Here is a 27,350-nt window from a genome sequence, read left to right as displayed (position 1 = left end):
ATGTGAACGAAGCATGTAAATTAGTTTTACAAAAATTTTTACCATGGTCACTTAATTTTCATGAGATCAGGCTACTATTTTTGGCAAAATTAACACGACAATTAAATTGATTAATTTCGAAACCTTGTCAGCTTAGATGGCCAGCTGCACACATGACACCCATTGAAGCTCTGCTACAGTTCCTGTATATAGATGAGTTAGTGAGAGGCTACACAAAGATGGACTTTCCTATATTTTGATTCATAGGTGTTTTTGCATTTTAGACTGCTGAAATAATCTGGGATATCTGGGGGCAGTAAGCCAATACTGACGGTTGATTTTACACATCTGGAGTAACCCCTCCATAAAGTCTGCTGCATGACAGAACATAAATGATCTGATGTAGAAATATGTTAGATTTACAGGACAAAGATTTATAGCAGATCATTTACATTACACTCAGACCCTAACCCTGTCAAGACATGCTATATCTACTTGCAAGATTCAAAATGCCCTTTTAATGAGACAAATTTGTGTTTGTTTGGGTTTCTTCTGAGTCCATATTTGTCCTCATTCAAAGACATTAATTAAGCCATGCATCTACAAAAAATATTGAAATGAAATATTTGAATATGGCTTTTTGGACATGCTGTAATTGTGGGTAAATGAGTGGATATCATTACCTTGGGGCCTGGTCTACCAGAGAGTCCCATGTGCCCCTATGGAGACATACCATATTTTAGCATTTTGGAGTGGATGATCTTGGATATTTCTTAAGATTTGGAATATGTATCCATAATGTTCACCATTCGTCCAGGGGGCCCAATAAATCCCGGTCTTCCTGGCTTTGCAGCGGAGCCCTTGTATCCTTGTGGGCCCTGGAGATTGTAGCACTTTATAAATCTACTAGAAGGCAGGTTGTATTTTCCCTATGTCATAGAATCTTAAGGCAAAATATTCAGTTGGCATTTACAGAGGTCACACAGAGTACTTACCGTTGGTCCCAGAGGGCCCATGTTCCCTGGAGGCCCTTGTTCACCTTTTTCACCCTGTGTAAAGTACAGTCTAGAACATTATATAACCAAACAAAACTACACCAATTCTGGTTGCAATTTTGATTCCACTTAGCGATTCTGGTTCAGATTCCAATTCCACTATTGGTACAATTTACAAAGTATTTTTGAGGAAGCACTCAATCAATAGTTCAGAAATCTGTCAAAAGTTGATTTAACAGTGAACCAAAAGTGATTCAACAATTTCAATAATGAATCAGACTGCACTAGTTGCAATGCAAGTTTGTGTTGAGGACCACAATATAAATTTGTCTTTATATTATATAGTGGTGCCCAGTCTTTATCTCTGGTCACATTTAATTCAGACCGCAAAATCACAACTCAGCTATAACATCATTTATTTTGACATGGTGCAGTAGATTCAGTAGCAGTGCAGGAAACACAGACAGAATATTTTAGTATGAGGTTCTGTCCGTATCACCGGAAGATTGCAGATATTCAAGAACCATTAAAAGAACTGAAGGTCATGAAAAAAACATTTCTTGACATCTAAAACATACAGTAATTTCTGAGGAAATGGTTCATGAGAAAAATTTTGTTCACCCTTTCACCAGATTGTCCATATTTGCCCTCAGGTCCCTGTTTTCCTTGATAAGCCTGCGGGCAATACCATGAGATCAGATGAAAGCATGGAAAACAGAAAAACACACTGTAGAGTTCAGCTTTAACATCTCTACCTCAATACCAGCGTCTCCATCTCGACCTGGAAAACCTGGATCACCGACGATCCCCTGAAATATTCAAACATGTCAGCACTCGACCTGGTCAATAATTCAACAGATCAGTTGTTATAACCACGGGCTGATAAATAACCAACCTTTCCACCCATTCCACCAACTCTTCCTTTTAGGCCTTGAATTCCCTGTGGACAGTAATAAGATAGGTGCACCTTCATGCATAGAGGCAAAATATTTTCCATAGCCCACTTGATTGTTTAAGCTTTGCAAAGGAGTGTCAAAAGCAGTATGATCTGTTTGAATGTAAGAACGTGATAACTAGAATACATACTGGCTTTCCCTTTTCTCCAGGTATTCCTCGCTCACCAGGATCTCCCACAATCCCCTGTCACAGCAGAGACAGACTATAAACATGAAGTTATAAGCTCTCGAGATTCTCATGACTGTTGCATCATTTCAAAATGGACCAAAATCCCGCTTTACTACTTGTGGTAGCAACTACCACACTATGCCAGGACTTCCACAGAAGTTTGGTTGAGTGAGCATCTGTACGTGATTTTCAAATGATTGAATTGAGCTTTAATTTTCCCAAAGCCACATATTTTTTGGCTTGTTTAACACTTACTTTTCAAAAGCTGGCATTTTGAAACAATTATGTTGATGCTTAAATTGAGTCCCTGATGACAGTTTGATTCCTGTTCAAACCCCAAAGACCTCATAGGAATCTGAAACTGGTGGGTTTCCTTGAAGCTTTGCTTTCTTCTTCCTTGTGGGGCTCCACAAACCTTTAGGTGCTTCAGGGGTGAATCTCACGATATCCATCAAGAAAATGTATTTCATTCCAAAATGTAAATAATATTTATATTAAGAAGAAATTATATTTTTTTTAATGAAAATGAAGCCTATTTTATGGACAGTTAAGATATTTCAGGTTTTTATATAGTTTTTAATAATCTTTATTATTTTCTTAAATTGAGCACACACAAATTGTCATTGCTCTATTAGCGATGTGCAGCGAAGTATCTGTATTTGTATCTGTATCTGTTCATATGATATAATTATCTTGCTGACGAGTCAGCTGTCATCACTGCCACTATCGATATTGAGAAAGAGATCCTTATGGATTTAAAAACACAAGATATTCTGTGTGAATGTGTGATGGCTTTAATTTATTAATCATGAAAGGAGGACTGATTTTCACTTCAAGTAAATTGGTAAGTGCTTTTTTGCTTTGTTACAGCAACATCAGGAGTTTTCTAAGTGTACATTAGGCTGCTGGAGCAGTCAGTGTCAGACCAAGTTTTGAAAAGTAGTGCTGCGTTCCACTAAACTCGGAAAGTCGGATTTTACAAATTCCTACTAGGAAAAGTGCAACGAATGCATCTTGAAGTCAAAATAACAACTTGTAGGCATGTGCAGAAATTCTCAACTCTGAATTTGGCGAGACATGTCGACACTCAGGGAGATATATAAAGAAATTCATAAACATCCACTTTATTAAGTAATATCGATAAATGAGTTTGTTTCCACATTACATGATATTAAAGCTTGTTTAACAAACGCCTGCAGAAACATTACAATCTCTTTTGATAATCGTACAACTGAAGCACAAATGCTAGCGCTGCAGTATTGTTTATCAGTTGGGTTGCTAGGAGACATCTCTAATGAGAGTCAAACCCCTGCTAAGCTAACGGGAGCACTGCAGATTTGTTTCCTTAAACATCATCTTCCGAATATTGGGGAATGTAATGCGTTTATGGTCAGAGATCGGAGATATGAAGTAGGAATATCACACATCCAACTTAAATGGAACGCAGCACAACTGTGTATCCTGACAAAATTACATTTATTGAAAGCAACATTTAAATCGTAAATATTATTAGATAGATTGTTCCAGGTATTATAGACCTCCTTGGTAGATTCAGATGAAAAATTATGATTTTTGAATGTCTGTTGAGGAGATGCATATTGGTTGAAAGGGCGGAACCTTTGTGATGTCCGACTGGAGTCATTACACTGACGGACACACCACAACACACACAACAGAGACTAACTGAGTTCGGAATGGTACACTACCCATACTATTCTTCCTACTTCTACAATATATGTCTAAGGCAGAAATAGTAAGAATAGTATGGTAGGATGCTATTTTTGCATATCATTGTCAATGAACAAGTGATGGAGAAAGGACCTCTTAACACTATTTGTTGTACAAAACAACCCCAGTTGTGTGACACCGGCCAGAAATCAAGTACAGCCCCTGTTATGTCTGCAGTGCTTTTCATGTGGCATTGACGCCCTGACGCAAATCATGAATGCTGATTAAATCTTTATACTGTGGAAGACTTTGTTTGGAAAATGTTAATAAAGCATTATATTGTTACATTTTGTTTTGTTTTGTTTCCTAAAAAGCAAAAACATGCATTTTGACAAGAAGAAGAAGTATATATAGTGTCAATTTTCACTACTTTTAAATCATGCGATTAATCACAATTACAAATTTTTATCGACTGACAGCACTCATAAAACTTACTGAAAGATAAGGGGGGGGGGGTTATGTCACAATGCTGAAGTCTTAATTGTCCTAAACTAGGACATTATATTTTTAGTAAATAGTGTTTTATTAATTTATTTAATGTGACTCTTTTTGTGAGATTTAGTCTCAAATACCACCTCTACTATGAATACATTGATGAATCATTCAGCTTGTGCAGAATCCTATAGGATCCCACAAGGTGGCAGATGTTTAATTTAAGAGTGGTCTATGGGACCTAAATATCATGAATCACAATGCTGAAGGTCCCCAGTTTATTTTCATACCTGGCGACCCCGTGGTCCAAGAGACCCTTCTGCTCCAGGTAAGCCGTCATTTCCCTGTTGTAATGAGTGATGAGAATTATTAGGTGTCAAACAAAAATATGTTTCTGAGACAAAAACAAACCAGTGTGAAGGAGAAAACTTGCCTTCACTCCCTGATATCCCGCAATCCCCTCGTATCCCCGTTCTCCTGATGCACCCTGGGAGATGTGGTATGGAGAGCATGAGTCATTCATATCCACAGTTACACAAGTCATAAAATAGTTTGAAGCAAAATGATCTAGAGTAAAGCTTACAACTTCCCCTGGCCGGCCAGTTTCACCCAGGTCTCCATGAGGCCCTCGCACTCCCTGTGATCAGACGGACAATATCACAGCTTAGCTCGTATAAATCAAGGGTAATGTATTGCTTACCTTGGTGTTTTTAGCTATCATGCAGATTCAAGAAATCTATAAATTTGTAAAATAATTTTATGAATGTATGAGTACCTTTAGTACCTACCTACATACACTTAATCTACATGTCTTGCATTAGATAACAAAATATCAAAGCAATTGGTATCTGCAAACAAATGATGCTTTAATCAGAACTAACTTTTCTGAGCCACTGTTGCAATGACTGCAAGGTTTGACTGGCTACTTTGGGGAGTTAGCCCCTGCTAGTAGAAACCATAATTGCCCCATTCTGATGACAAAAATCGTCTTTCTCTACTGACATCATATATTTGCATATTGAGACATGTCAGGATGGTATTTTTCTTCTGCTCCAAAATGATTAGCCACATGGCATTTGCAGCTTGTAGATCGGCTGTGCCAGCCAAGCAATTACTATTGAGTTGAAAGTGAATGCTAATGGATAACACTCTCTAGATTTGCTTTTAACCCTCCTATGTTATTCAGTCATTTTTGACAGAAATACATATTCCTCATTTAATAACATTTTTAATAAATGTAATAAAAGTTTCCTTTGTCAAAGCAGTACAAAACCTGGTGACCTTTCCTCCATTTGCCATCTGAACATACAAAAATTGGGCTTGATTCGATATCTAGGTGATCGTTAAAAACAAAAACAACCTTTGGCATTGACCGACCACTGAAAATGCGGGAAAGACCAAAAAACAGAGCCATTTTTTTTTTATCTTTCAAATACCATCAATAAATCAAACACAATGTAGAAATAATCTGACAGAAATTACAGGGTGAGAATCTAAAACATCCTCAGTGCAAAACATACACACCCACTCATGCACAGACACACTTACATACACACAAATGAACTGGTGAGTCTATAACAAAGAGGGTTTTTTTTTTTACATTTGTCAAAAGAAATAAAAGAAATCACAATGCTAAACACACACTCAGAAATGAAGGGGTAATGATAACACACTCACAATGCAGAACAACACACACACACACACACACACACACTCTACAGCCATCTTTTGGTCATTGTTGGCAATTTTATCATGTTATTTATATTTTGTTCACCAGATGGCATCCATCTGCCTCGAATTTATGTCACATTCTCGAATTATCTTCATGTTTCAACTTACAGAAGTGTAGGTTCAGATTATTTTTTTTTTTTAGGTACATATTTGAATATGCAAAGTAATGTTAAAAATGTAAATAAGATGAAAAATAGCATAAAATGACAAAATTATTTAATAATTTAATTGTTCTTACTTCAGGGCTGAAGAAATGGTATTATCATTAAAAAAAAGGTTACACATCTGATCCTTTCGGTCAAAAATGACCGCGAATACCAAAGGGATCAATTCATGTATGAAGTTCACATACTGTAGGTGTCCTGACAGAGTGCCCTAAGCAGATTGGGACTGACGAACCTGCTCTGCTCTCATGCCACACAGTCCAGTGGTAAACACAGCACGAGATGTGGAAACCTTAAAGGCTCCATGCAAAGCTCATTGAAAACAGATTAACAACCCCTGACATTCTAAACAGCAGCGACCAAGTAAACAGCAAAACATTGTATCATTCACAATGTTAATTACAGGCTTTTCAATCCAAACATCACCATTCTTATTACATTGCAGTTAGAAAAACTATCTATAGAAACTAAAGTGATTTGGCAGAAATATGCTAAATTTATAATAAATATTACTTTTGTTATAATTAGGCATGTATTCAATATTGTATATTAGGGGGATATGTTATGGCATTTTTTTAAATGCTTCTACATGTATATATTATTTTTATTACAAATTCCATAGTTAGTTTTTTTGTAGCCATGATTAGAACTAACTACAGTAATGAGGAGAAATTATTTTAGCTGTGATTACCATAATCTTACTAATACCACATATAAACTCTGTACCTGCCCCTATGAAAATGTACCACAGTTTTAGCATAATATCCAAAGAAGGATTTAACAAGAGCTAGAAAGCCTAGACTCCCATTAATTAAGGATAAAGCTATGAGTTTTTCTCCTCTGTAAATGTTCAGTTCTATTGAACTTTAATGGAAAAAGGTAGTTCATTAATTAAGAGCCTGACGAAAGATAAAAATAAAAAAAACAAGTTAAGAAGTCCTACTGTTAATGTATGGACATACCTCTACATAAATCTAGTGCTAATTAACTTGGCCGGTGTCACTCAGCACGCCCTGGATTCAAACTCATGACCCCAGGGTCGATAGTCACCGTCAATACTCGCTGAGATACCCAGGCCCCAATTAACATTTTACAGATTGTATTGTTGTTAATATCAGTAAATTCACATCTACATTCCAACTCAATGCCTTAATGTCAAATGTGCATTTCTATGTGACATCATTTTGTTAAAGGGATAGTTCCTGAAAAATTCCCTCATAATTTACTCACCCTCTTGTCATCCTAGATGTGAATGACTTTCTTTCTTCATCAGAACACATTTGAAGAAAAATAGAAGAATATCTCAGCTCAGTAGGTCCTTAAATTGCAAGTGGATTGTGAAGAGATCTTTGAATCTCCAAAAAGAACAGACAGTCAGCATAAACTTCATCTATATGACTACACTGGTTAAATTCATGTCTTCTAATGCGAAACGATCGCTTTTGCAGTGAAAAAGATCAATGATGTATTCGTTATGTGATGTATTTGTGTTGGCATGTTATGGATCCTAATCTCACGTTTTTTTCTCGGTTGAGACATCCAGGATGAGCACACAAATGCCCCAATGCGTTCCTCCTACTCAGTTGTGAACAACGCAACTCTCCCGGGTGTGTCGCACGTGCTTCTGTTCTCCCGTGAATATACAAACACCATTACGTCACATTATTTATACTTAAAAAGTACTTAAATATTGGTCTTTTTCACAGCAAAAACAATCATTTTGCATTAGAAGACATGAATTTAACCAGTGGAGTCATATATATGAAGTTTATGCTGACTGTCTGTTCTTTTTGGAGATTCAAAGATCTCTTCACAATCCACTTGCATTTTAAGGACCTACTGAGCTGAGATATTCTTCTATTTTTCTTCAAATGTGTTCTTCAAAAGAAAGTCATTCACATCTGGGATGGCATAATAATAATATCACTAATAATTTCACTATTATTATTGCCATATCACAAATGTTACAATAAAGTGAAAAGAGAGCATTTTGCTTTCTCATGCACATTTGCGTCAGTTTGGCGAGAACCACTGCGAATGGTTTAAAAAATATATTTTACACGCATCGTGCACACATCAGGTGCTCCAGAACCGTTTAATCTTCACAAGTTCTTTAGGAACTGCTCTGAGTCCTGTTCACTAATACTGAGATCATTTGTGAACACAATTCCATTACTGTACGGAAAATGTAAAATAGCCATTTGCATGTGTATAAAACATTAAACAGTCCATATTAATTACCATATTACCAGTTCAGCATGGAATCCATTCTTTTAATGTTTTTTTTTTTTTTTTACCTTATGGCCTGTAGCTCCTTTTAACCCTTTCAGGCCTTTGGGTCCTCTGTCACCCTGCGAGAAAGAATACAATTCATATTGTTTTCTTGTGGATGCAAAACAAAACAAAAAAACAAAGTGCACTATGCAGGTGTATAGTGTATTACCTCCTGAGCTCGAAGCCCCCTCATCCCCTTTTCTCCTTTGATACCTTCTTCACCCTGTAAGATGCAAGTTGACCAATGAGTGGGCCTGTCCAGAAATACAAACTAAGGGACAATGCAATGAAACCACTTACCTTGGGCCCAGGTTCTCCTATGTGTCCATAATCTCCAGTGTTTCCACGTCGCCCCTGAATCAAGATGTGTTTGAGATGAATGTTTGCAAAACTTCTTGTAAAAGTAAACAGCAGGTAACAATGGCAACAGATGCACACTTTAATTGGCCATAAGTTTTGCCAAAGACATAAAGAACTCGGTTTACAGCACTGGAAAAAGCCAGCATGTATTCCACTATATGACAGCCTGGAGCTATAGAACGGCTTGGAAATGGTTCCCTCACTGTTTGTATAAAAATTCACTTGATCAAACAGGATCCTTTCTCACACAACTGGACAACTGCCAATAGCCTGCAGAGGATTCAATGGGGTTGTAATGAGAAAAACCTACATTAAATGGAAAGCAGTGGAAGCCTAAATTTCATGAGGCCTGTACACAGTCTGTTGTCTTGCTAATGTACTTTTACTCATTTAATAACTTCAACAATGCAATAATGACATGTCAGTTATTAGGGGTGTGCAGCAAAGCCCTTATCTGTATTTGTATCTGTACATGTTCATATGACAAAATGATCTGTATCTGTCTCTTTATTCAGATAGAACAGAGTGTGGGTGGGCATCAAAACAAAATGTTTTTTAAAACGTTTTTTAAGTGTTACTCTTACATTTATAGTTTCTATTAATAAAATATGCCTTCTATATAGGTGCATTTCATAACAATAGCCTATTAATAATTATTATTATACAATTATCATTTAAAAAAATATTATTTTATCATTTTCTTCTCACAAGATGAAGCTGAATTTGTAGGCTACATTAACTGTGGAATATGTTGTGATTTCTCCTAATATTTCAGATATTAATACCTTCATGAAAAATTATTTTTGTTTGTTTGTGCATGTCTAACAACATTATTCTTGAGGCGAATGGTGTCAAGCAAAATGTGAAGTGTCATGTGAAATGTCAAGCAAGTGTATTATGTCGAATAATAAATACAATTCAAACATTAAAATAAATTAAAATAAAATCAATATAGACTACAAACAGATGAAAGTCCCGTAAGTCTATAAGGAATTTTTATGATAGCACAATATTATTTGGTAAAATAATAATAATATTATTAGTTTTAGTTACCAGTGTTCAAGAAGAATTAACATTTGCAAATTTAGCACAGTTTAGCAAGTTTCAGATTCTTTGTTTTACATAAGCAGGAATTTTCTGAATAGATGAATACTCTATGTATTTAAACCTTTATGGAGCATTTTAACTTTTCTTTAGAATAAAATCTTAAACAGTTAATTACCTTAATCACTGATGTGAATATAAATGTGGTCAACTTTAAGAGATGTCTAGATGAGCTCCGACATGAAATCATCACTTCAGGTCAGGAATTTAACATTGTGCTCAGGATTAGCTATAAATGAATACATGAGTATCACATGTGAATCTTGTGATACATTAACATATACATTTCAAGAAGTAGAAAGTGTACTGTATATGATGTCGTATCTCAATGTTATACACTTGACAAGCTTCAGACACGCACAATTTACAAAGATCGCAAAATGAGTCGAGACTGCACTCATCTGATCTGAAATCACACTGTGTGCATTTTCATTCTTAAGGTTTAGACTTTAGAAAAATTGGCTGCACAGATTCATAAATTCTCTAGAAGGACTGTGATTTCCGCACACAGACCAGCGACGTCCTTGTCTATTACCGAGGTAAACTGGACGCCATTGAACCTGGGCGGTCACCTGGCAAACTGAATCGCGTAGCTGAGTCGGATCGTCCTGGCCAGCCAGCACGATGTGTTGGAAAGTGCTAACCATGCCTCCAAACTCCGAGCAAGGGGCGCCAAGGGGACAATCACCTTTGACATACCTGCAGATGGAGCCTTGTGGTAGCCACATAAAGAGGCCTCGCGTCCCGAAGTCGTGGCTGTGCTGAGAGAAATGCTCCCATTGGAGTCCCCAAATCGTCCCTAGCGCTAACAGTCACGGCCTTGTGCACGTAGGTAGAAGGACCGGGGGGTGGGGAGCGGATGGAGTGGTTTTCTCTCTGAAGAAAAAAAGCCCCAACCGCAACTTTGCCATAGACATGATGTCGTAGTTAGAACCATTCACAAATGCTGTCTCAGTGTGCCTGTGTACCAAACATGTGAGACAGCAATCGTGGCCGTTAGAGGCAGAGAGATAACAACCGCATCCAGGAACTGCACATAAACGGAAAGGCATCTTTAAAAAGACACTCTCCGTCAGTGCTTACTCTTTTAGAGAAAATACACTCTTTTATTTTCCTCAAGTGTGGCTGCTGAAGGGCCCAAGGGCATTCTCTGCACTTACCTGTGCGAGAAAGGGAGAGCCGGCTGTAATGTGCCATATATCCAACAGCCGTTTTACACTTTCACTTTGCTTCAGAGCTGAATGGAACACTGATGAATTTCTCAACACCGCTCGGCTCCGAAGAACAAATCTGAATGAGTGGTTGCAAGCCATCTCCTTTTATACCCATATGTCCAACAGCGTGGCATGCAAATTCCACTCGCCAATTCTTATTGGCCTTCTCTCAAATATCAGAGGGGTTTGGGGCTCCCAAGTCCGACCCCTAGTGTCACACCGACAAAATGTGGAGTGAGTGACAAATAGGGAACTCTGCAATTTGTCATATCACCAGTTATTAGCAAGGACATCCCATATTTTGGCAAAAAATTAAGATGTACTGTAAGGAGCACCTATTGTCCCATAATGAAGTGGCAAAATGCTAAAGGGGACCCCATCGGTCGGACAGCTAAATGCTTGAGGGGGATCCCTGTCCTGCTTTAAAGAGTGTCCCATATTCACGTAGCAAAAAGTTGGCAGTGGTTGTTCAGTGGTTGTTCTACTCATGTCACTTCAAATGATCAACTCTCATTGAAAAACGAATTGGCAGCTAAAACATAATTTGCAAAAAAATACTTAAGAATGCAATCATGGAAGTGGTGGGGGAAATCTAGGATTTTTACTAATATCAAGAGCTTTCTGCTGTGTTCTGTGGACACCGATTGCTTGTGGGGCTAGTCTTTATTAAACACAGTTTGCATGCAACTCCCCTAATGCACAGTACTTTACATTAAATTCTGTTATACAGTCACCCTGTGACATTGGTGGACTAACCTATGGGAATAGGAGTTGGCAGAAGACAGTAAAGAGTTTTACAAACTTCCAGTGCAAAGAGACCACACACAGCAGCAGATGTACAATGTCTCTGCGGAGCAGGAAGGGCACTCAGTAGACCCCAGCAGGGTGGCAGTAAACACAATCTTGTCTCTCTGCTGCACAATCCATCAGACATTCCACTCCTACAACATTCATACAGTACGCACATTATCTAAGTAATGGTCATATATATCTGGCTGGAAGAATGTAGGAGTGGGAATGTGGAAGAACAACTCATTAATTTTTAGAAAGATAGGATCATTCTTCATAAGACTGGGTTTTAATGGAAGTATACTGTATGAACATCTCCACAGTTAATACTTAGAACTGCATCTTCATTGCATTGCATGCTGCCCGGGCTGACTTTTAAATATATTATTCCAGCACACCACAGAGAGCTGGACTCGGATCAAAGAGGTAAATTAGTCATAACTCTGGGGTGGAAAGAATCAAGTATACAGCCCAAGGTTGCTCACAAACACGGGCCATGCTGGCATTGCCCAAATGTATACAAGTAATTGGATCCTGATGCATTATGCCATGTCCTTTAAATAAGTTGATCGGGAGACTGTCCTGTATATTTGCAGGGCCTGTTTGCGCCTTTTGAGTTCGTCTCAGAGACCTTGGAGTCTGATGCCACAACTAATTTATATCACTGCAACTCGAATGCAAACGGATGTACCGTAAATACAAAGATTCAGTTTAAAATGTTTCATCATGTTTAGCATGGTTTTCTTGTAGGTCTTTTTTTCCAGTTCCAATAGTTCCTAGAGCATATTACCTATAGTTTCTATGGTATTCTTTCAAGTACATTGTAGGACCATGAAATATTCCAGGTCATTCAGTAACATATCTATGAATCAAAGACCCATGATATTGCATGCTTTTTACCATTGCCACAGTGCTTTTTTTGTTAAAGGTTTATTTCTTGTTCAGGCTAGGAGAAAGGAGTGTTAACATTTTTTACAACATAATTAACATTTGAACAAAAATCTAAAACTGGCCGGGAATGCCTATATGTTTTTTCTTAATTTATATAAATGAGCTCAGGTTAGTTAGTTAACCTATTGATGGTTAACCATTGATATTTAAGAGGTTGCAGTGTTAGGTTTGTTCACCCTGCACCTCATTCTCATTTGTTGTTTTTAATAATTGCACACATTAGAGTGCATTGGGGTATTTATTACTGCAATTTCTTATATATGCGATTGGCCTACACTTATCCAAAGTGACTTACCAATCTGATCTCATGGATATTACGTGACTGTGGTTAAAATGTTGTTAAATATTATGTGGCTTCCAAACAGATAATTTTTTTAAAGTTAATGCTCTATTGAGTTGTAAATCAACAAAACCGTCCTCCCTACCCTCAACCTTAAATCTAAACCTAACCGATAGTGTCATAAAAAGCAAACGTGAGATGAATAAATACAATGGCTAAAGCACCCACGTAATTTTGTGGTGCTTCAAGGACACTTTTGGCTCACGTGGCTACTTGCATTAGGACTCATAGTCCTTTACATCACAAGTGTAATTATAAGATTGTGAGTGCAGTTGGTTATACAATGCAAACTTTGAAATTTCACTCATGATTTGTGTGAAATAGAAACAAAAGTAATTTTTGTTGCAGCGCCTCCAGTGTTAATTTCCCCCAAAAAGTGCCACGATATGTAAAACATGCCAAGTAAAAATCATTTTTCAAAAATTTATGTATAGTAATGTGATTCTATGAGACCAGGTTGTGACAGTGTATTTAAAACATATGTTAATATGTTTCCTGGGAATGAAACATGACCTTGGCGTTGCTCTAACATGCCCGATGTACGACATGACCGACATGCACTACCCAATGATCTACAGAAACAGTTATAATGTTATGTTTTTCAAAGTTTTTAATAGAGCTGTCTAAATTAACACATTAATTAATTGAAATAAGATGCATGCGATTCATTAAACAATGTTAACGTGATAATTTTTCTTTAACATGATTAACGCATTTACCAATCTTCACATAAGATTCAGATTTTATTCAGCTCCGTGTGAGTTTTGAACACTGGCTGGATTTGGGCAGAACATTTGCGATGTGCCCTCGAGAAGCTTTGCAATGTATCCAACAGACACACCACAAACCAACTGCGATTCTGTGTCAGTGAATCATTTGCTCACTTAGACTTTGGGAAACAATGAATGTTACTTGAATTGGAGGTATTTTAGTGCATTTCTATATTTATACTGTGTAAATGTTAAAAGAAACATATTGTTACATATTGTTTTCTTTTCTAAGAAGGTATTAAATGTATTTTGACAGGAAAATAAAGAAATATAGATTCAAACATAAGCACTTTCAAAATCTGCGATTAATCGCGATTAACAATGAAAAATCTTGCAATAAATCACGATTAAAAATGTTATTGACTGAGAGCACTCAATCTCAATTACACTGTGCGCCCAATTATTAGGCAAGCGAGTATTCTGATTTATCATTATTTCCATGCACATTTTCCAACTCCAAACCATATAAACTTGAATGCTTATTGGATTCAATAATTTTCAGGTGGTATGTATTTGTGTAATGAGGGAGGGTGTTGTGAAAGTGACAAACACCTTATATCAAGGTGTGCATAATTATAAGGCAGCTTCGTTACCGCAGGTAAAATGGGCCAAAAAAAAGAGGTTTATCTGGCCCTGAAAAGTCAAATAATGTAAAATGCCTTTTAGATGGATTCAACATTCTTGAAATATCTAAACGTGACCACCGGACAATCAAATGTTTTGTTGCGAATAGTCAACTGGGGCGCAAACAACGCATGGAGAAGAAAAGGCACAAATGAACTGCAAAAGACTTGAGAAGAATTAAACGTGAAGCTGCCAGAAACCCATTATCCTCCAATGCTACCATATTCCAGAACTGCAACCTACCTGGAGTGTCCAGAAGTACAAGGTGTCAAGTGCTCAGAGACATAGCCAAGGTCAAGAATACTGAAACACGACCACCTCTGAATATATTCATAAATTGAAGCATAAAGACTGGGCATATAAATACATAGAGACAGATTTTTCAAAGGTTTTATGGACAGACGAAATGAGCGTGAAACTTGATGGACCAGATGGATGGACCCGTGGCTGGATCACTAATGGACACAAGGCACCACTTCGAGTCAGGTGCCAGCAAGCTGGAGGAGGGGTATTGGTATGGGCTGCTATCATTAAGGATGAGGTAGTTGGACCTTTTCGAGTTGACGATGGACTAAAATTGAACTCTCAAACCTACTGCCATTTTCTGGAAAGTAAACTTCGAGCAGTGGTACAGGAAGAAATCCTCAGCATTCAAGAAGGCCATGATCTCTATGCAGGACAATGCTCCATCACATGCACCTAAGTACTCCACTGCTTGGCTAGCCAGTAAGGGCCTCAGAAATGCCCAAATAATGACTTGACCCCTTTCCTCACCTGACTTAAATCCTATTGAGAACTTGTAGGCCCTTCTCAAACATGACATTTACAGTGAGGGAAGACAAACACCTCTTTGAACAGCATTTGGGAGGCTGTGGTTGCTGCTTTGGCAAAAGTTGATCATGAACGGATCAAGAAACTGACAGACTCCATGGATGGAAGGCTCATGGCAGTTATTGAAAAGAAGGGTGGCTATATTGGTCACTGAATATTTTTAAAAGGCCAAAAATGTTATTTTATTGTCATTTTGTGTTTCTTATTTGTTGCACCTACTATAAAAATTGAGAATAAACAATTGAGTTGGGAGAAATTATTTTTGTAATTTAGATGCCTAATAATTGCACACACTTATATATTCCCTGAGAAAGACAAAACTCACTTTTTCTTTGTTAAACATTCAGGTTTGAGGTTCAATAACATTTTGGATTGACTGAGAGCATTGTGTTTGTTCAACTATATAAATGAATCCTGAGGAATACAATTTGCCTAATAATTGGGCACGCATTGTATTTTTCAAATACCACATACTTAACGCTCAAGTAAACACATAACACTTTTAATGGCCTTTAAATAGTACAGTACACTTATAAAAGTCTATTTCCTCTCGCTGAATGAAAGACGCCACAGTGTTTACCATTCTCTCAAAGTGAGTCCTGACTCTCAACTTTGTTTCCATCATGCCGTACTTCAGTAATGCTTCTATTGCCATTTTCCACAACTTCACTTCCCAGACAGGAACTATTTCAGGTTAATTCCCTCTCCTTCTGTCTCTCATCTGTCTCTTTTTCAATCCTCTGCTTACTTTTATTCCAGACTTCATGTTTGTTTAAAGGCCATTAATGCCCCGTTATTAAGACCTTAATGACCAGTAACTACTGCTTGTAGTATGCCCAACTCAAACACAGCAGAGCCCCACACTATGGTGAGAAATTTCAGACAGAACTCTTACCCAGTTGCCCACTCTGCCTGGATCTCCTGTATTCCCTGGCAGACCTCTGTGACCCTGTGAAAAAGACATTGCAATACACAGTAAATTTGTGAGGCGGGTCATTCCTAGTATGTTGTCAGTGATAATCTCGTAAACAAAACAACTAACAAAAATGTTCATTCACAAAGGTTTTACATTTTGTATAAAACATTTTTGTCAATGATAACTAGGATGTGATTAAAAAAACACATCATGAGTTTAACTGTTCATGCTTTGATAGCTTTAAGCTGTTTCATTATCAGAATGTTCCAGGGAACATATTTTCATAATTTATGTAATGAGTGAACATGAAAACATGTCCATTTTCCACCAAATTACATTTTACATTACATTTTTTCATTTGGCAAACACTTTTATTCAAATACAATCTGAAATGCTATACTGTACATCAGAGGCCATGTGACAGGACTTCCACATACTGAACCATATTGGGAATGTTTCCTTATAAACTCTCTCTATAAAGCATAAAGCATAAAAGTAATGTTTTGGTTCATGAGACATGTAGAGAAAAAATAGGCGATTATGAAAATATATGATTTGTCTATATTTTACAAATGATTTTTATAGGTTTATTGTCTGCATAATTGAAGCTTTTGTATCTGTCACTGATCATTTGCTTCAGGCTTCAAGTTCTATTAATATTATTATGCTTTTCTGCCTCGTTATATTTATAGAATTCACATGTGATCAGTAAAAGAAGCTGTTATAACCACACGATGATGATTTAAAGAGATACGCAGAAGATAATGTGTAATTTGTCATTTTTACCATACTGCAATCATGGCGCTAATGCTAATGTTAGCGTGCAAGCTGTAGCCATAATATGCACCCTCTGTTATTGTATTTTATGATGGGATATTTTTAAATAATCCATATAAGATCATGAAAAATGTTTTTATATTTGTTTTTAGTGAAAGATATTTAATGCTACAGAAAAGATGGGTGATAGGTGTCAATTATTGCTGACAGATATAGCATTAGTCAATGGGCAGAATACAGACAAAATAATAATTAGTGGGAAATCAATGCGTCTCAGGTTTGAATGGGTTAAGCCTTGTTTATACTTTCACCTGGCACCGCAGAGCATCCTGCATGCACAGCTTTCACCGGCACAAAGCATTTATACTTGACGCGTGCCATGATGGCACCGAACGAAAGATGGCAGTCCAGAGAATTTTTTTTTACATTTACAGTTATAAACATGTAATAATAGTTCATGCTTGCTGTTCTTTTTCAAGAGGTGAACAAAACAAAAACACTTATGAACCAGTAGTTTACAGTAAAGATACTAGTGTGTTATATTTTAGAGCAAAGGTGGTGACGTTTACCTTTAAAATAATTTTATGAATTCCAGTTACATTTAAACACATATTAATAAAGATTCTTGTGAAATCGTTGTCTTTTTAGCATTATTAACAGCCTTGCCCCTTTTCTCAAATTTGTCCAATTGTGTTGAAGCAGTGTGCATGCACCACGTGAAAAGTAAAAAAATTGGCATGTGCATGACCGCATGAAACGGAGCTTTGTGGAGGCAGGTGAATACCACGATGATGTTACTTTGTGTGTGTGAACCCTCATAAACAAGTGGCTGTGTCGAGTATAAGCAATGCTTTACAGGCTGCAGATAATGACATGAATGGAGCAATACAGTATATTAAACAGCGTGAACGAAGTGTATTTTTGTATATACGAGTAGATTTTTAAAAAAAAATCACATGCCGTGGTCATGAACATTTTTCATTAGAGTAAAAAAGTTGACCTCAGATTTGGAATATAATAATATCCGACTTGTGACTTTAACTACACTGTGTTCCTAGGACATTGTCATATATTATTTATTAAAAATATGCCATGAAAATAAATTGCTGGTCACTTTCCTATAAATTTGAGCTTTTCAAACAACTTTATTTTTCATTCTGACTAATAAATTCTGACATCTGGAGAACAAACTCCCAAGCGTCTTCTGCCAAAACCGACTACAATTATGCCTGTAATACAAAGAAGTGATGCCATTTTACAGTATATTGAGTATACGTCCATTTCAGGCCTTTGCAGTGTCAGTACACAAACAGGAAAAACATCTGTTTTAAGATGAAGAAACACTTGGAAAGTATTGATTCATCGAAACTAATAAACCAGTATTTTGGGTATTTCCCTGCCTGAGCAGCATGAACAGAAAAAGCTGAACACCAACTAAATGAACCGCTTTATTAACAGGTTAGTTATCTTAATCAAACACAATCCTATTTCTAAATGAATCACTATATCCACAATATATATGTAATTTCCCTTACAAAAAATCTAGAGTTCTGACAAACTTGCTGCAAATTCCCACACATTATTTTCACATGCAAATGAGCTTGCAAAATCACTGCAATTGTTTGCCAGAAGTTTGCAGCTCTTCAAATCTGCAGAAAACGTTTGGCGACATTAACAGGCCGGGAATTGTGGGAATTGTAGTTTTCTACAAGGACAGTGAGACTCGGGGTGGACAACAAGGAAAACGTGACATGGACTTTGATCAGTGAAGGGTGAAACGGAAAACACGGGGCAGACAACAAGGAATCGTGACAGAATTTGTGGTAAATTTGCCAAAACTATTGATTTTTGTAAGGGATTACAACTTACATCTGCACAGACAATCAAGCGAATGAACAGGTGAACTTGAACTAAGTTGTGCTGGTCAAAATGCACAACTTGTGTTGTGAATAGGCTACGCTGTTTCCGAAAACACGCTATATGCAAAGCAATATCTGGCCTACGTGGATTCTAAAATGCACAGGAAGGACTTGTGTTGTACCTTAAAAATAACAAACTCATAAAACAAAAATAACAAAAAGGTACAGCAGGATGTAGAGGACTGAGTTTTGAGGTGTGCTGTGACAGGCCTATAAAGATTCAACAACCTCATAGGCCTATCTTTATTATTTTATTCCGGTAGTGGATGATGATGTTGAACGAGTAAGAATGTAGGAAGTTAGAAACGCACATTGAGAAAAAGCCCTAAACTGGTGAAAACATGGAATATTAATAATGTTCTAATTAATAAATGTTAATAGGCCTACTTTTTCTAAATGTTTGAATATTTCATTAAAGTTTGGTCTGTTAAAGTTTCATTCCTTTTTCTTTTCTTTAGTTTTTCAAATCTGTATGAATTATGACTCTACATTGCTGAATCACATTAGAGAGGGAATTCAACTGCAAGAGGAAGTTACAAATAAATAAATACAAAAAACAAACAAATACTATCTGAGCATGGCTGATGTCATGAGAATGGCGGTTGGTCTGTGCGCATGTTCATACAAAGTACATGTGCTCACGCCTGGTCTGTCAATCACACATGCGCGCTCGCAATCTCACTTGAGAGTTACTCAACACGCTGCGAATCTGTCCAATCTCTTGAGTAGATAATCCGAGATATGTACTCGTCATAACAACAGTATTTACAGGAAAAAATGACTGCAGTGAGTTTTTCCTGCAGTGACGGTGTTGAGACGGTGTTGATCTACGTTGGAGAAATACGCTAAGGGAGGTGAAGAAATCTTTATGACTTATCAATGGAGGAATTTTGGTGCTAATATTGGATATATCACTCTTGTTTTTGATCACATCTCTGGTGTATGTGATGTTGAACAATCATCGTGTTTGTTAGTTGACAATCAATTATACATTTACAGTAAAACAAAACAAAACACCCAAAGATGTTTAAACATGTTAAATATTTATTTGTTTCTCATCCAAGAACTGAGATATTTTTTCTAAATGATCATAATTTGTCTTCAGCAGAAGAAAGAAAGTTATACACATCTGGGATAGAATGAAGCTGATTAAATTATATTTAAAAAAATCATTTTTAGGTGAACTATCCCATTAACTAACATTCAAACATTCTTACTATAAAAATGCTAACTTATAATTGTATCTCTCTCTCTCTCTTTGTCTTAAGATGGTTATTTATATCTTCAGCTTTAGTGTGTCCAAAAAATATATAATATGTCATTAAAATTAAGAGTGTGGACCTCGAGGATGCAGGCATCCTGTTAGGATATTCTTGCCATCATGCAAAACAATCAAGTTGTTGATAATAAAATGTATGGGCATGACCAGATCATATTTCTTATATTGAAATACTTTCTTATATTGAAATACTAAAGCCTATTCATATTTGTTCCCTGCAGAACTCAAAAGTTACTGCATAACAGGAATGACCCACAAAGAAACAACCAAGCATAATGTGTAGTGGGGTTTTAGCTATACCTTGGGTCCTGGACGTCCCTGTATACCCGGTTGTCCATGTGCACATTTACAGGCGGCTCTTCCTCTGCCTGCAGTTAAACCAATCTCAGCATATCCTCCACACTGTTGGGGAACAAATCAGTGAAAATGGGCTGAGGTTCAATTGCAAGCTCATTTAGAAGAGGGCAAGAGCCCACACACAGGGCAGCTGACTCACCACGCTGGAGAGTTCACAGCAGCCTTCAGAGTATGCCTGGTCAGCGTCACAGGAGACCTCCATCTTTTGTAGATCCACCTGCGCAAGCACAGATGCTTGTGTGTATCTAGGTTCATATAAACATGCACTCTTTCTCTGTCAGGCCAACCGCCCTCAAAATATTATGCTTTGGAAGATGAACTATTATACACCGCATGACCTAAAAGCAGTGAAGGATATGTTATTTGACTTAAAAAAAATAGCATAGGACTATTCCATTTTCACAGGAAGTTAAAAGGAATAGTTGACCCAAAAATGGTAAAGCCACAGTATAGTCGAGTCCATCCCTGGTACTTACTGAGACAGAGCGGTCACCCACAGCCCTCTTTACAATGGAGGTAAACCCTCGCTGGATGACTGGCCGCTGCTCATCCAGTGGTTCCACGCTGACCTCCTCGCAGTCCACCAGGAGCTTCACCTGCTCTCCCTTCACGCTCAGTGCCAGCTTGTGCCACTCACCATCAAAGAGTTTCTCCACCCTCTGAAAGGTTTGCAGCATCTGAGTGCCTTGCAGGCTGGTGTAGAAGAAGTCCAGGGTTTGTGTGTCACCCTGAAAACGCAAGCCCACCTGATCCTGGCCTTCAGGGTCGCTGACATGCCACAGATTCCAGGATGTTTTAATTGCATCTTTGGTGACTTTGAAGGTAGCCATGATGGAGAAGTCTGAGGGTAGACCGTCTGGGTAGACATCCCTGGATGGATGGATGGATGGATGGATGGATTCATAGAGTAGTGAATGAATGGATGGATGGATTCATAGAGTAGTGGATGAATGGATGGATTGAGGATTGGTTGGTTGGGTGGATGGATGGATGGATGGATGGATGGATGGATGGATGGATGGAGGGTGAGCGGATAGGTGAATGGATGGATGGATGGATTGATTCATGTATGGATTTATTCATGGAGCAGTGGATGAATAGATGGATGGATTGATGGAGGGGTTAGTGAATTGATGGATGGATGGATGGTTAGGTGGATGGAGGAGTGGATGGATTCATGGAGTGGTGGATAAATGGATGGATTCATAGAGTAGATGGATTCATAGAGTAGTGGATGAATGGATGTTTGGATTGAGGGTTGGATGGATAGAGAGGTGAGCGAATTGGTGAATGGATGGATGATGATGGATGATGGATTGATTGATTTATTTATGGGTGGATTGATTCATGGAGCGGTGGATGAATAGATGGGTGGATTGATGGAGGGGTTAGTGAATTGATAGATGATAGATGAATGGGTGGGTGGATTGATGGAGGAGTGGATGGATTTATGGATGGATGGGTGGATGGATGGATGGAGAAGTTGATGGATTCATGGAGTAGTGGATGAACAGATGGATGGATGGATTAATGGAGTGGTAGATTAATGGATTGATGGAGGGTTGAGTGGATCGATGGTTGGATAAGTGGGTGGGCGGGTGGAGGGATGGAATGAAATGGATTGTATGTATAGTTCACAAGGGAAAAAGAAATGAACAGAATGGGTATTTGAGTGATGCAGATAATGATCATGTTTTACAATTATAAGTATACTGTAGAACTATTATATTAAAATACAGCATGTTATTTATTTATTTATTTTTTTCATAAATAAGGCAATAATGGAATGTGGTAGCCATTATTGGCTTCCATTAAAATGTTGGGAAAAGTAAGTGCTGTCGTGATTGTCACAGGCCATGTAACAAGGGGGGCCCACTATGGTCCTCTGCATAGTATTCTCCATTTTGAGAAGGATATAGCCCAGGCAGAGCTCCAAAAAGGGGAGGGAGCTCCAAAGCACCAGCAAAAATATAGGAAGCACCTAACCTAATCCTTTCCTTAACCTTACCGTGAGTGAAAGTGACACCCCTATTTAGAGTTGGTGCAACCCCCTTTGGAGTAAACACACCCCCTTCTGGAGAAACACCACCTTCTTGTACCATGGTCTTTACATGGTGCTCCAAGGTATTTCAAAGAATACCATAACTAAAAACACATTAATCGTAGGGTTTGTTTTGGTACTTTGGTCTCTTGAACGCACTCTCATGAACCACGTACTCTTCATGACATATTTTCAATTCAAACCGGAAACTTTTGCCAAGCAGTGGATAGTTTACACCCTTGGAAATGAATGTTGGCCAGTACAACATTTTTCATGAGTCCCGCCTTCATCAATTTGATTGCCATTAAATCTCAAATGACATTAACGAGCAGTGTCAGACTACTGAGCACTCTAAAATCAAACTTTTTAAACCTTTATGTTATTCCTGCAACAACTTAATGGCAACTAGACGACTATGCATAATGGACTGCAGCAGAACAGCAACAAGAATATCAATTATTGGTGGTGAGAATCTGACCATATCTGATTATAATGTATATTGTGGTTACAGCCCTGCTCCAAGGTATTTCAAAGAATACCATGGTACTAAAAACATGGTAGTACAAGGGTTTGTTTTGGTACTTTTTTGTTTAATGTGTTTAATGTGAAGTTGTACATTAATCTAAACCAGATTATCTCTAATAGGTTCCAGTTCAGTTTTCTGCAACAGTTTGTTTTCAAGGAGAGTCAGTTTGTTAAAATTAGCTGTTAATCATTCCAAGAACATTGTTCATTTATGCTCAGCATGGTTCCACAGCTCTAAATCGCTGTCTCTTTTGATGTTGCTGCTCACATTTGGTGGTTGTTTTACAGTAACATATCTCTAATGAGTCTTTGGTCAAGTAGGGAATGTTGCTGGGAGGTAGTGGTGGATGGCATTGTTAACCACACACACAAAAAGAAAGATCCAACACATGAAATAACTACTGTGGACACAAATTCACAGCTGCTGATGATTATATATTACAGAGGTCTTCAACAGGGGGTCTGTGGCAGTACTGTAGGGGGTTTGCTATATTTCGTTTTTTTAATCTCTCAAGTTTTTGATAAAAAGAAAGAAAATATGTGAAAAATACAGAGGTTGTATACAGAGGAATGTGTAAGGATAGACTGCATGATAACATCAAAAATAAAAACCCAGAATATGCCAGTGGAAGATTCATCAGCAGGAAATGAGAGCTATTGTTTGGCGAGTGTGATTGCACTCAGTGGAAAAGCAGATTGAGTGGAAAAGTGAGTAGGACGATATAAATACCTCATGCTCTTCTTGAGGTGCAGGGAGGGGTTAACACGGAATGCTACCGCATCAGGTTTGGACCCATCGACCCTTCTTACTCCTTTCGACTCAGACAAGTGGAACTCTTCTATCAGGTTATAAGCTTAAAATAGACATCATAATATTACAGTGATGCATACAATCAAATAGTACAAAATTAATGTTGACCAGTGCATTAGAAATACTGGTTCATAGATGGGAAACTGCTCTTGCTCTCAACAGTGTAACCTGATGTTATTAATCCAAATATATGCAGAAAAAAAAAATCAAGCAATGGATCACTTTTTATTAGTTAGCTTTGGTAGTTGGGTGGGGGGTCTTAGTTTCAAGAACTCTGGTTCATACAAATAAGGCTGTGCATAGAAATGCATCTCTTCTTCGACTTCAAACTCTTCAGACATGTTTTGTAATTCAGTTATCTGGTTTGTGTGCAGCTGTGTTGTGTTTTCTGTTGTTAATATATCTGTGATGGTCAAACAAGTGGGTTTAACAGAGGGGGTATTTGAGTAATTTAGATAATGATCATGTTTTACAATTAAACAGTATGTATACTGTAGAACCATCATATTCAAATACAACATGTTATTTATTTATTTAATCAATAAGGCAATAATGGAAAGTGGTAGACATCCATTAAAATGTCATCATGGTGGGAAAAGTAAGGGCTGTTGTGATTGTCCCAGGCCATGTGACAACGGGGGCCCACTATGGTCCTCTACGGTGTAGCCTCCAATTTAAGAAGGATATAGCTGCAGGAAGAGCTCCAAAAAGGGGCGGGAGCTTCAGCAAAGCACCAGCAAAGAATTATTTTCCTTAACCTTACCGTGAGCAGAAGTGACACCTCTCTTTAGAGTTTGCGCAACCCCCTTTTGGAGTAACCCCACCCCCTTCTGGAGAAACCCCACCCTCTTCGGATAGTAATGCCTATGTACATGGAATGGAATGACTACCATATTTATTGTACCATGGTCTTTACATGGTGCTCCAAGGTATTTCAAAGAATACCATAACTAAAAACACAATAATCGTACGGTTTGTTTTGGTACGCTGGTCTCTTGAACGCACTCTCATGAACACGCACAAGACTCCAATGTTCGGTCAAGATTTTCACTAAATAATAAATTAGATTATGGTTTGTTTCACACTAACCCTTATTATTATGCCTTCAAAACACATGAGTCATATTGAATAATATATTAGATTTCTAAATTATACTTTTGGGTCATTTTAAAGCTAGAAGAGGTGGTCACCATTGACTGTTACTGTATAACTGTATCACTGAGCTGAAATTTTTTCAAACCTTCTCCCTTTGTGTACCCAAAAAGTAAGAAAGTCATATTGGTTTAGAACAACATGGGGTGAGTAAATAATTAATGTTTTTTTTTTATTTTTAGTGAACTATTAAGGCATGGTCACATTACGCTTTGAGTATATCTAATTATGTTGGACACTGCAACAGTGTCAAGGGCTCAAGTGCTTCTGGTTTTAAGAATAGATATTATTGTATTAAACATATTCAAAAATGCCATCTTCTCATTTTCCTGCAACAATAAAACCACACAAATTTGAATTATGTATGTAATGAAGTATGCACAGGTCGAGCAACAGCCATTGAGATGAATGGGAATAATAACAGACAGCTCTCTCCATGATTTATAGACCTCTTTGGAAAAATATAATTTAACTGATGTAGACACAGGTGATTTAGGCGATTTAGTTCATAAGAACAGAAATTCTATAAGGCCAAGATTTCTATGATTTGTCAATGATGAGCTGTCAAGAGTTTTTATAGATTTATTTCATACACTTTGTTTAGAGTTTTTTTTTGCCAGCATAATATTACAGTATTACAACAACAAAACTCTGCAATTATTTCAAGTTATATGCTCTAGTGTAATGCAAATAAATGTAAAGGAAACCCACTAGGAAAATGCCAGCATGTTTTGGAATCTGGATTATGGAGTTAAACTGACAGATCAGATTCCACCAAAACTATTTAAAATAGCTATGACAGAATTTAAACTACATCTAGTAGCCCTACTGCACCATGCTGATGATATCCTGGTCATAAATGAAATAAAACTGGTCCGTGCTTCCCTCTGCTGGATAAAAGAGGAACAAATAAACTCTTTCATATTAATTACGTTACTCTGTATGGCAAGCCATTTTAGCTTTTATTCATTCAGGATAAGAAGTGTTGATAAACAAAAAATTGCTTCTTACTAGTTGAAATTCCAGTTTCACATATCAACAATTCTTTTCTTACTAGTAAAAATATAATTTTTGATCTACTAGTGGAAATGCCAATATTTGATATCAACAATTGAATTCCAACTAATAAAAATGCTACTTTTTATATCAGTAATTCGTTTTCACTAGAAACAATTTTAATTTCTGATGTCTGTAATGTATTTGTTACTAGTAAGAAAGTCTCATTAGATATCATTAAATACACTCCAAATTATTGATATCAGAAACACTAAATGTGACATGTTGATACTCAAATACTGATATCAACAATTACCAATGTCTATAGTTGTAATTCAGTTGTTGATATCAAGAATGAATATTTTACTAGTAAAAATGTAATTATTGATATCAGTAAAGGGTGCTCTACTAGTAACGATTATTGAATTAATAGTCTTTGCGACTAGTAAAAATAGAATTACTGATTTCTTAAATGTAATTTTAACTATATAAAAATACTAATATCTATATCTAGAAATACAATTTTAACAGGTAAGAATAGCTATGGTAATGATTTTTTTAAAGTTTTATTTTTGTTTCAGAAACAGAAAATGAGAATTAATTTTAAGTTGTAATTTTTGTCCATTGTTGAAAAAATAAAAACAATATTAGATTTGCATATGTAATGCAACACTACACAACACGAATATAAGCCCGATATTCGCTCGGCAACAGTTTTGTGGAGATTGCCGACAAAAGCCTGAAATCGTGGGCAAATCGGAGCTCGCACCCATGAGCAACGATCGCAATGTATGAACTATCAAAGACAAGATTTGAGAGAATCACTGATGCGTCGCCGATTTCAGCGAGATATCTAGAATGTTAAATATCTGGACCTGTCTACGATACAATGTTAAATATGTTTTGACTAAATACAACAGCAGCGTTGACCTACAGCCAATGAGAGAGCAAGAAACGGGCACGGGAAGTTTCAGTGGGAGGAGTCCTGATGTACCTGCAACAGAACATCATCTAGCATGCCTGTGGTATCAAGAAAGTCTCATTGGACCGAAGAAATGCTGGAAAAATTTGACAGGAGCACCAGCGCCTATTTGATGTTTCATCTGAACTTTACCACAACCGGGTGGAGAAAGAGAAGAGTTGGAGAGAAATTGTCAATTCTCTTG

The 27,350-nt window shown here is 37.2% G+C and overlaps 1 protein-coding gene across 1 annotated transcript in view; it reads right to left on the bottom strand.

Moving 5' to 3' along the window:
* Window positions 1-27,350, bottom strand: part of LOC127660592 (collagen alpha-1(IX) chain-like) — a 51,292-nt gene that overhangs the window by 11,677 nt on the left and 12,265 nt on the right. Inside the window, exons 3-20 of the mRNA XM_052150910.1 lie at window positions 23,956-24,079; window positions 21,136-21,529; window positions 20,799-20,876; window positions 20,603-20,704; window positions 16,307-16,360; window positions 8,729-8,782; window positions 8,598-8,651; window positions 8,452-8,505; window positions 4,843-4,896; window positions 4,693-4,746; window positions 4,550-4,603; window positions 2,061-2,114; window positions 1,870-1,914; window positions 1,730-1,783; window positions 1,596-1,649; window positions 975-1,028; window positions 786-857; window positions 663-698 (exon numbers count right to left, since the gene is read on the bottom strand). Coding sequence (XP_052006870.1) covers window positions 663-698; window positions 786-857; window positions 975-1,028; window positions 1,596-1,649; window positions 1,730-1,783; window positions 1,870-1,914; window positions 2,061-2,114; window positions 4,550-4,603; window positions 4,693-4,746; window positions 4,843-4,896; window positions 8,452-8,505; window positions 8,598-8,651; window positions 8,729-8,782; window positions 16,307-16,360; window positions 20,603-20,704; window positions 20,799-20,876; window positions 21,136-21,529; window positions 23,956-24,079 — 1,445 coding nt within the window. The remainder of the gene's footprint in view (window positions 1-662; window positions 699-785; window positions 858-974; window positions 1,029-1,595; window positions 1,650-1,729; window positions 1,784-1,869; window positions 1,915-2,060; window positions 2,115-4,549; window positions 4,604-4,692; window positions 4,747-4,842; window positions 4,897-8,451; window positions 8,506-8,597; window positions 8,652-8,728; window positions 8,783-16,306; window positions 16,361-20,602; window positions 20,705-20,798; window positions 20,877-21,135; window positions 21,530-23,955; window positions 24,080-27,350) is intronic.

This window comes from Xyrauchen texanus, chromosome 20 (assembly GCF_025860055.1).
Source record: "Xyrauchen texanus isolate HMW12.3.18 chromosome 20, RBS_HiC_50CHRs, whole genome shotgun sequence".
NCBI lineage: Eukaryota > Metazoa > Chordata > Actinopteri > Cypriniformes > Catostomidae > Xyrauchen > Xyrauchen texanus.
Note: the sequence above shows the minus strand (reverse complement) of the source record. Positions and strands in the feature narration are given on the sequence as shown.